Genomic DNA, 11,159 nt, shown 5'->3' on the forward strand with positions numbered 1-11,159 from the left:
TTATTAACGCCAATTGCGGAAGTAGAGGGTTGATGTCAAACAATGTAGGAAGTAGGAAATCCCAGATCTCTACTCTAGATGTCAAACGCATAAATTTTTTTATATTTCCTATATTTGTTTTATATTGTAGCCTGCTATATATTTAAATGAGCGGTGATATAATGGAAAAATGAGCACATCTCTGTTTATTTTGACAATTGAAGCGCTACAGTTTGAATTTCTAAATTGAATTTTCTGAAGTTGAAATTGCATTAAGGTTTGCTAGTAGATTACAAATTATGTTTGCAATAGAACTCCAAATCATTAGCTTATACGTCATTTTCAATTTGATTTTCTAGCTTTTGGTTTTTCCAATGAAAACATCGACTTGCAACAACACTAGATTAATTGGTATGTGAAATAGATCGAAGAAGAACTCTACAAGGTTTATCTTGAAGTAAGAAAACTACTTTGTAAAGCTTATTATCTTGTAAACTATTATATAAGAGCTTTATTCATTTTGTAACATTCTTCAGAAAAAATAAAATTTAGAATATTCCCTTTTGCATATGCTTAATTCCTTTTTGTACATCCATGCAAGATTTTTTTTTTTCATACTTGACACTTTGCAATTTGCATGCAGTCGCAAATGACTTTTGCGACGGCAAAAATTTTTAATTGTCATTGGTGGCGTCGCTAATAATTTTGCGACAGTCCATATGCCATCGCAAATACTAATGGTGACACCATCAACCACAACCGAAATTTTACTGTTACAAAGGACTCCGCAACTGAAACTTTGCCGTCGCCAAAACTTTACGACAGCAAATTAGCTTTTGATTTTCCGCTGGGTCCATTGACCAAAAACCCATCCATTTGACCAAAGTGAAAGAAGTTCCAACGGTGTCAAGTGAGTGAAATTACAAAGAGCAGTTGAAATTTCTGACAAGAAATTCAGTTTGGTAGATTACCTCCAATACTGTTCATGAGCACCAACAACCGCATTAAATTCACCGATACACATCCAAGGCACCTGCATGTGTCCAAGGGCGAATATCCAAAAACTCACTCCAAATATCTTTTGAGAGAAGCCATATATTAGGAATTAGATCACCTCGATGATTTAGAGAAACTAAACGGAGATTTAGAGAAGCCCAATATGTAGCAGTAATAGAGTCAAAAGCCAACATAAGGTTCAAAGTCAGACTTATGCTGCTGACAAATATTAGCCAATGCGGAGCGAGTAACAGAGTTTCCAATGCCCCCTATGTTCCAACAAAGAATCTTCATTGAAGTTTCTTAGGCTTTTGTCTGAGAGTAAGGCTTAGAACAAGCCCTAACAGTCCGCCTTTGCTCCCTACGCAATTGTTCCTTGGGGAATTGATGAGAACGGGAAGGAAACAAGCAGTTGTATTTGGATTAACTTTGGACGGTATTCCCAACTATATATGTGCGTCTATCGAGCTCACTTAAGTACGCACTGTCTAGCTCAGCTTATGGCTTCAATTACATCTCATTCTAATGTTAAGCTTATTAGTGCAATTCATGAAAGTGAAAATGGTTACCATCTCAGTAGTCCCACAGCAGTTGCGGAGGTTGAAACAGTTGCTAAAGGAGATGCCGCAGTGAAGGAAGACTCCATTCAAAACCGAAACCATATAAAGGTTCCACTAATCGAAAATGATGAGGGTCTTTTCTTGACATGGGAAGATTTGTGGGTGAGAGTAGCCTCAAATTTAAATGAGGGAGAAAAGCATAGTAGTGATGGAAGAAGCTGCAGATCAATCCTCCGAGGGGTAACTGGTTATGCCAAACCAGGGCAGCTCTTGGCTATAATGGGTCCTTCTGGTTGTGGCAAATCTACTCTTCTTGATGCTTTAGCAGGTAATGATGTTTTGAAGCTGCGCATATATACGTATTTATGTATATCTATGATATGTACGTACATATATAGGGAGCCGATGTATGGTGCCATACATGAGAGTATCTGCTTTCCACTCCCTTTTGGTTGTTAAAAACAGTTACTTTTTTGAATAAAATTAAAAAAGAAAGAAAAAAAGATATTTGAGCTTTTAGATACAAGTGTCTGATTTTCAAAATTTGTAAAGAGAAACTTGATAGTTTCAATCTTTTGATCATATATGCTTGGTACAATTTAGTCAATCTGGTACATTACAAAAAATTCAATTGCAACATTTATAAATTGTATATATTATTAGTGACTAGAATTGTACCAAACATACGTTTGTTATTTGATAAAAAATTAAAAACTGTAATGTTTCATGTTAAAAAATTTTGAAAATAGCATCCTAAATCTAACAAGGATCCAAGCACGGAACCAGGGGGTGGCTGAGGTGTGCTGTACCCCACCCCATTTTTGAGAGAAATATATGCAGGGTATGTGTTATAAGGAAAATTCTATAATACATACCCGTATCTAATACACACATTTATAAATGTGACAACAAATTTGTTGTCAAAGTGGTAATATTGAGTTATATTTTGTGTAATCTTAGTTCTAATAATGGTAATTACACCATTTACGACATTGTTACAAGTTTTTGAACAAATTTGTTGTCAATGTTGTAATTTTTGTTTAATTATATGTAAATAGTGTAAATAAATATGGTAACTTTGCTCTTAATGTTGTAATTTTGATTCAAATAATTGTAATTTTTGTTCAAATAGATGTAAAATGAGTGTATGATAAACATCACAGTACCGTAGTTTGTCTCAGGTTATAAAATAGTCTTTTGCCAATATCCCCTAAAGGCCTTCCCCTCTCTCTCTTATCTCTAATTCATTTTCTTCTATTCTTCTCTAGTTATCTTCTGTGATTCTTTTCTTAGTTTTTTCTTTTCTTGTGTATTTAGTCATTTCCGGTTCATGTAACAGACTTCTCTATTAGACCAAAACAAAATAAATGAATTCTCCAATTTTATCATATTTTCAATTAAGAGTTTAGCATTGAATTCTAATATAGGATCTAATTTAATTTTTCATCAAAGAAATGTCATAAAATTGATTAGTGAATTTGTTTTTTCCTTCAAACACATAACTTAGTTTGATTCAACTCACCTTCTTCTACAATTCTAGTTCCGTCCCTGCAAGGATCTAATCACAAAATCCTAGTTATATATGCAGCCATGCAGGTTATATACAAATTAAGGTATAACTGACATAAATGATGAACACTCAGGTAGATTGAGTTCAAACACAAGGCAAACAGGGGATATCCGTATAAATGGACATAAACAAGCACTAGCGTATGGAACTTCGGTACGTAAAATAGTTATAAAAACTAACATAAATTACTTTTTGTACATAAGGTTAATAATGAAACGTTAACGAAATATGACCAACTATGTGCGTGTATATATATAAACAGGCATATGTAACACAAGATGACACTCTAATGACCACATTAACGGTGAAAGAAGCTGTACACTACTCTGCTCAACTGCAGCTACCAGAGTCAATGTCTAAGTCAAAGAAGAAAGAGAGAGCACAAGTGACCATAAGAGAGATGGGTTTGCAAACTGCCATGAACACGAGGATCGGAGGTTGGGGAGCCAAGGGCCTCAGTGGTGGCGAAAGGAGAAGAGTGAGTATCTGCATTGAGCTTCTTACACAACCAAAACTTCTCTTTCTGGATGAACCAACAAGCGGACTTGACAGTGCTGCGTCTTTTTATGTGATGAGCAGAATTGCAAATCTTGGTCATAAATCGTCTCAGAGGACCATAGTTGCTTCCATCCATCAGCCTAGCTCTGAAGTCTTTCAACTCTTTGACAATCTTTGTCTTCTGTCTTCCGGCGAAACTGTATATTTTGGTCCTGCTTCTGCAGCGAATGAAGTGAGTTTTTCAATTTTGTTTATTGATAATTTGAGTATTAGTAACTTACTTCTACCCCGCTCTGGTTTCAATTCTCTATAGTTTTTCGCTGCAAGTGGTTTTCCATGTCCAACTCTCCTACATCCATCAGATCACTTCCTCAAGACCATAAACAATGATTTTGAGCTGGTAAGCAATTCTCTGTTTATCCTTCCTGTCCTGCTAGCTTGTGCTAATTAACAGTAATTGTTTGACTGTACGTAAATACCGGAACAAGAACTAGAACTAAAGTAATGTACCGTTTTACTGTTTGGTCACCAAAAATTACACTCCGTTTTTAGCTATTTTGGTTTTGTCTACTTAAACTATTACGTGTATATTGATTAATTAATTAATTAATGTAGAGAACACATGTAGAAACTTACTCGCTAGAAAATGTCTAAAATATGAAATTCACAATGTGACATTATTACTTTGAGTTTTGGATTTAGGCCACGTTTGGTTCATGGAAAGTAAGTATCAGGAAAAGAAATTTGTTCATTTCCTGCATTTGGAATACAAAAGGAAATGAAATAATTTCCTGAAAGAAGAGAAAATAAGGGAAAATTGTTCATTCCAAACATCAAAGGAATTACTTTACCCATTTCTTTCCTTGCATTTATTAAGCTCACAATATATTATTTTACTTTATTAATTACAAATTTTTTAATAAGTTTCCTGATAACTTTCCAAATATTACTAAACATCGGAATAGAAAGTTCTCGGGAAATGTCATTTCCCTTCTCATAGGAAGACAAAGGAATTACTTTCCTTTTTTTGGAACCAAACGAGGCCAACTGTCTAACAAAGAATAATGAATGAAAAGAAAGCTAAATAATCAACAATCCATTATTTGTACTGTATTGAAAATTTAAAAGTTGGTTCTTTTTTTTTTTTGTTAAAGATACAAGAAATTCTACTAGGGCCTCGATAATACTCCTAAACTAATTTAGTAGTCGATCATTTTTGTTACAATTTAGGGGGAGAAAAGAAAATCTATCATTAGAAATGTTTTTATCATAAAGTCTTTGAAAAAGTGATTTCAGCAGGTACTACTTTTAATTAATTTCAAATTCAGGACATCGAGAAAGGTGTAGCAGGAAAGACACCCACAGAGGAAGCTATTCATACTCTCATGAAGTCATATAAAACATTTGAAAGTTATCACCAACTTCAAAGACAAATAGCTGAATTATACAAGAAGGTAATAAGCTAAGTATGCAATGATCAAATTCGTTCGTGTGCCATAAAAATCTAATAAATGCCTCAACTGCAGCTAACTTTATTTTTCTATATATTGACATGGAATCCATTTAGGATTGTGAAGCATTAGAAAAGAGAAGCCACGCTGGCTTTGTAACACAATGTTTTGTACTTACAAGAAGATCCTTTGTGAACATGTACCGAGATCGAGGCTACTACTGGTTGCGCCTTTTTATCTAAATAGCCCTAGCCGCCAGCCTAGGCACTATTTATTATGATCTTGGATATACTTATGCATCAATTCAGGTAAGATATCGATAGAGAGATATACATGACTCTTTTCAATTAATTGTACTTGGAACGTGGGTTGCTTTCGTCCGGAGAGGGCCTCCCCCAAGAGAGATTATTGAGAGCACCGCCGTGCACTTGAACCAACATAAATGAATGGTTAGATTGCATTAAATACATTTTTTGTTTATTAAAAATAAAGTTGATAATAAATATCAAGGGTTGAGATTATTTTATAAGGGTTGTGTCACTTACACCGTCGGTGCATAGAATAATTTCCACTCCCCCAATTGTGTCCAATATAAACTGGGCTAAGGTTTACCCCTCTATAATGTATCAACGAGACTTGGGCGTTTGTTGCTCGGAACATATTTGTGATACATTTACATATATCCGAACAAATAATTAAGAATTTCATGTAAATTCTAAATTAATTTGTTCCTCTATGGGCTATCTTATAATTTGGATATGCTATTTTTGGGGTGAATCAATTAGGGAAAAGTTGCAGTACTACAATGCCTTTTTTATTATTCGTACTATAAGTCATTTTCTTCACCAAATTATGTGTATGCACTAATGAACATGTTAGATATACATTAATTGTTTCAGGCACGAGGCTCTCTACTAGCATTTTTATTATTCGTATTATAAGTCATTTTCTTCACCAAATTATGTGTATGCACTGATGAACATGTTAGATATACATTAATTGTTTCAGGCACGAGGCTCTCTACTAGCATTTGTGGCTTCGTTTCTAACTTTCATGGCCATTGGTGGGTTTCCTTCCTTTGTGGAAGACATGAAGGTATTCATTATCTCCTTCGATCTAACGTCTTGGCCACAATAGTATAATTTAATGTGAACTAATAATGATGTTAGCTCTCTCGAAATTTAAGATCTTCGTAATTCTAATTGATTTAAGCCACAAATGTATAAAATCCACCTAGTAACTTTTATTTTTGTCTCTTTTTTTTTTTTTTTTTACGAAAACATGTCAGCCCATTATATATATTCAACAAACAGTATAAAAACGAAACACCCCTATGTGGTCGACAGAAAGAATCGTTCCTTAGGGAACCTTAAAACCTATTCTGAAACAAGAATAAGACTCAGGAAACCCCCAGTTGACCCACATTTTAGGAAATCCACACACCATTATTTCAAACAAAAACCTAGAAACTCCGAAGCAAGTAAATTAAAATGATCATCAGAGCAACTGGTTTTTGCGACCTAAGAAAAATTAAGCAATACTCTAGGCCATAGAGACCTAACCCATCCAACCCCCTATCAAAGAGATAGTCAAAGCCTTGTATAACCTCAATCCGAGCTCAAGAATGAGGTTCACATTCCAGTTCAAGGCCCAAGTGGCTCAAACACTCCAAGCCATGAACTGAATAAGAAACCCTAGAATCCCTAGTTTCCATGCAGTCCCCCGCGCCGCCGTAACTTTTATTTTTGTCTTGTTTGATATAATAAAGTGATAAGACTATAATTTATTATTTACTATAAATCTTTGTTTACATAAATTAAGGGCATCTTTAGTAATACTAGTCTTTTTTCAGTCAAATTTTAGCCAAAGTAGCTAAAAAGTCATTTTGGCTAACCACTTTAGAAATAAGTCTGCATCAGTGCTCTCTATTTTAGTTAGTTTTGAATTTATATTATTTTTTAAATAAAGATTAAATAGTTTAAATATATTTATAAATTACATAAAATAACTCTAAATGAATGTTTTAAATTATAGAGAACCTCATCTCGCTCTCTATATTTAAGAGCAAGATTACTAAAAGTTTTAATGGAGAGCCACTAGAAATCTGCTGCGGCTGATAAAATATCTAAAAAGCTAAACATGCTCTCCAAAAATAGCTAAGGAGCTAAAATAGAGAGTTTGCTAAAGATGCAATGCTAGCTATTTTTTACTCAAATTTTAGCCAAAATAGCTAAAAAGTCATTTTAGCTAGCCATTTTAGAAATACGTCTGCATCAATACTCTCTATTTTAGCTAATTTTAAATTTATATTATTTTTAAAATGAAGATTAAATAGTTTAAATGTATTTATAAATTACATAAAATAACTCAAAATGAATGTTTTAAATTATAGAGAGCCTCATCTCTTTTTCTATATTTAGGAGCGAGATAGCTAAAAGTTATAATGGAGAGCCACTTAGGAGTAAAGTAGAGAATCTGCTAAAGATGCTCTAAGAAAACTATTATGTTTATATTCTTAACTCGCTTTAATTAATTGCCCAGTACCATTTGGTCTAGTGGTATACGACTCTCCTTTATAAGTGGAGGTCGTGCATCAAAATATGCTAATTGTTGTATTTGAGTTGTTGATTTGATAAAAAAAAAACAAAAGAAAAAAACTCTCTTTGATTCAATTTGTGGCTACGCCACTCTACATAGGTTCGTAAGTAGTAAATAGTTTTGCTCATGTACAATATCAGGTATTTGAACGTGAAAGACTGAACGGGCACTATGGTGTTAGTGCATTTGTTTTCGCCAACACATTTTCTTCAATGCCTTTGTTAATGTTGATTTCACTGATTCCTGGCGCAACAACCTACTATCTTGCTGGACTTCACAATGGATTTGAACACTTCTTCTACTTTGCTTCTGCTCTATTTGCCTGCATGATGCTGGTTGAGAGCCTAATGATGATAGTTGCAAGCATCGTGCCGAATTTCCTTATGGGCATAATAGTTGGTTCTGGATTGCAAGGGATTATGTTGTTATGCGGCGGATTCTTCCGGCTACCAAATGATCTTCCGGATCTTGTGTGGAAATACCCATTGTACCATATTGCCTTCCACAAGTATGCATTCCAGGGAATGTTTAAGAATGAATTTGAAGGAACAACGTTTCCGAATGATGATCAACTTAGAATCGGTAACTCTAAGTGGCTTAGTGGCGACAGCATTTTGAGAGATATATGGCAGGTGGAAATGGGTTACTCTAAATGGGTTGATCTTGTTGTCTTGCTAGGAATGATAGTTCTGTATCGAGCTTTGTTCTTGGTTATCATCAAGATCACTGAGAAAAGGAAGACTATTACCTTAGCTCTTCTGCCCATGGCTCCGAAGCAAAGCATGCAAGTATTGGTGAATCCCAAGAGAGCCAGCAGAATCGTAACAACGTAATAGCTTGTATGTATATATGTGTGTTTGATGATGATGATCGATCATCTAATTAAGGTACTAGAAGAAAATTGAAAATAAGTGGTTTTTTTCTTTCTTTTTCTTTTTGGAAGAAGAAGTTTGGATCAATTATATTGGCTGTTTAATTTCTGGACGCCATGGGTGTGTATTTATATTGTGGAGGTTCATTTGAGGATAAGCAGCTGAACTTCTACCAAAACAATGTATATATATATATACCCAAGTTACAATATGATTTTCTTTAATTAAAAAAAAAAAAAAAAAAAAAAAAAAAAAAAAAAAACTCTGCCCTGTCCAATCTGAAAAGTAAATATGAACAAACATGTTATGTCTATGCACCGAGCTCATTAATTTTAGGCAAAGCAGGGCCGGCCCTGTCCAATGATTTTCTTTAATTAAAAGTCTTGTTTTAAGGATCATTAAAAGCGTGATATATCATTACTCATTAGTGTTCAAAACGAATATATTGTTTGAGAAGGACATTTAGAAGTAGTTGGAAGTGCTTTTGCTTGAAACCACTTCTACGATGAGCACATAAAAATTTTAAATTTGTTCCAAGTGCTTCTAAAATTCCAAAACGAAAACTCAACCACCTACATATTATACTGCTGACATTTTTGTTGTGGCTAGACCACGAAATATCCTGCATCTCTTTTACTTTTTGTACTTTAAAAAAAAAAAAAAAATTTTACAAGAGGTATTTGGACGGGAGAGGGAACCCACCAATTCAGAAACATTAATTCACTATTTGTCCGGCTTTACCACTAGTTAGAAGTCTTTGCCTTTTCCCTCTACACGTTTTTATATATTTTTATTTTTTGGGATAATTCTCTTTACACGTAATGAAACAATACTGTACGAACGAAATTCACAATGAAAGGTAGACATACGTACGTAGGTACATGGTGCTGTGATGTTGATATTTTATTCCCAATGGATATCGATAACTTTACAAACGAATGCAGTCAAAATAACACTCAAAGAAAGTAGTACACTCACGTGAAGCTCTAGGGTTTTGAGAGAGCTGAGGGTCCATTAGGACAGTGACGACATATACGCAAATCATACAGTTCTTCTCTAACCTCAATTATTAACACGCAGTCCCAAAATAGAACAACATATTCTGATTATAACAAATCAACATGAACACTTTTGCGGTTTTGCCACAGTATATCGATCTGATACACAATGAGATAAACCCAAACGAAAACATAAACCAAATTACAGACATTAATTAACCTCATGAAGTAGTTTTACTTCCAAAGCTTTCATAAGCACAAACACACGCTATTATTACATGCCAAATATTACTGAAACTCTATTATTAATCAATATTTGAAAACCTCGAACGACGTCAGAGTGACTCAGAGAGCTTATGAAGGACACTTGAATCCATCGGGCGGTGTCTTCCCACAGTCGATGAGGACCTGAAGAGCAAGGGGTATGATAATGTTGATGTTAAGGAGCTTAAGCCTGATGGTGGTGCAGAGGCAAATGGCGGCGTCCAAGTCCAGCAGTCCTTGAAGCACAGGACAGCAAGCGTCTTTAGCACTTTCCCCTATCCCAACGTGAATCAGCCCACCAAGCACGTCCACACAAGCCCCTAGCTTGAGAGCGTCGATGGGACACGTGTTTTTTGGTGGCGGCGGTGGGTATGGCACTACTGAAGGTGGTGGAGGAGGACAGGGTGTTTCTGTTGCTGGTGGCGGCGGGGTAGGGGTCACAACAGGTGTCGGTGGCGGGCTAGGGTACACCGGTGGAGGGTACACGGGGGGCTTGGGAGTTGGTGGGTTCACAATTGGTGGTTTAGGTGGCGGGTACACGGGGGCTTGGGAGTCATTGGTGGTTTAGGGATGAAAGGTGGGTGGACAATTGGTGGTTTTGGGATGAAGGGAGGGTGCACAATTGGTGGTTTTGGGATGAAGGGAGGGTGGACAATTGGTGGTTGTGGTGTTGGTACATAGGGAGGTTTCACATGTGGTGGCTTCACTGGTGGTTTGGGAATGTAGGGAGGCTTCACGTGTGGCGGCTTCACTGGTGGTTTGGGAATGTAGGGAGGCTTCACATGCGGCGGTTTTACGGGAGGTTTGGGAATGTAGGGAGGCTTCACATGTGGTGGTTTTACTGGTGGTTTCACATGTGGTGGGTGTTTGGGTGGTATAGGGTGAAATGGTGGTTTGACATGAGGAGGGTGTTTGGGGGGAACTTAGGAGGGTATGTCGGTGGTGGACAGTACGGAGCGTTTGCAAGAGAAGTGAGGAAACTTCCCAAGTTGAGAATCAGAACCAAGAGCAAAGCCAGAACATAGTTCGTCCCCATGTTCAATACCTAGCTCAGAAGAGAAGGCTAGGCTAGATATTTGAAAACCCAAAACCATGCAAAGCCTTCTTATAGTGTTTAGATATTGAATGTGCATGACAGTGAGAGTGAGAGAGAGATGCCAATCACACTCCTGTGCCTTTCTTTGTGGTACCAACTTTGTTAAATAACATTAAATTAGTTTCCGTGCATATATTAGGATATTAGATCTGCCAAATTGTCATGGTTCATTTGACCTAAAAGTCTCCAGACTCCAACTTGAAGATCTTGCCAAAAAAAAAAAAAAAAAAACCCCAACTTGAAGATCACGGTTACCTTATATTTGGATTGATTTCGA

At 35.9% G+C, this 11,159-nt stretch overlaps 2 protein-coding genes across 2 annotated transcripts; one reads left to right on the plus strand and one right to left on the minus strand.

Annotated features, from left to right (window-relative positions):
- The first annotated feature begins 1,181 nt into the window (after positions 1-1,181).
- On the plus strand, positions 1,182-8,691 carry LOC112186531 (ABC transporter G family member 1). The gene is made up of 7 exons (XM_040514254.1): positions 1,182-1,863; positions 3,179-3,258; positions 3,368-3,835; positions 3,917-4,003; positions 4,932-5,057; positions 6,063-6,149; positions 7,793-8,691. The coding sequence occupies exons 1-7, from the start codon at positions 1,428-1,430 to the stop codon at positions 8,483-8,485; spliced, it is 1,977 nt and encodes a 658-aa protein (XP_040370188.1). The 5' UTR covers positions 1,182-1,427; the 3' UTR covers positions 8,486-8,691.
- Positions 8,692-9,608: 917 nt separating this feature from the next.
- LOC112185374 (36.4 kDa proline-rich protein-like) lies at positions 9,609-10,915 on the minus strand. The gene is given in 3 exon segments (XM_040515122.1): positions 9,609-10,328; positions 10,331-10,699; positions 10,702-10,915. Coding segments are annotated over 3 exon segments (942 nt in total). The 5' UTR covers positions 10,823-10,915; the 3' UTR covers positions 9,609-9,876.
- Between the last annotated feature and the right edge of the window lie 244 nt (positions 10,916-11,159).

The sequence above is a fragment of the Rosa chinensis genome, chromosome 2 (assembly GCF_002994745.2).
Source record: "Rosa chinensis cultivar Old Blush chromosome 2, RchiOBHm-V2, whole genome shotgun sequence".
Lineage (NCBI taxonomy): Eukaryota > Viridiplantae > Streptophyta > Magnoliopsida > Rosales > Rosaceae > Rosa > Rosa chinensis.

Coding starts and splice junctions, on each gene's coding strand:
- LOC112186531 (XM_040514254.1), top strand. CDS start 1,428: ATGTGCGTCTATCGAGCTCACTTAAGTACGCACTGTCTAGCTCAGCTT. Junction 1,864..3,178: donor TCTTCTTGATGCTTTAGCAG/GTAATGATGTTT, acceptor ATGAACACTCAG/GTAGATTGAGTTCAAACACA. Junction 6,150..7,792: donor CCTTTGTGGAAGACATGAAG/GTATTCATTATC, acceptor GTACAATATCAG/GTATTTGAACGTGAAAGACT.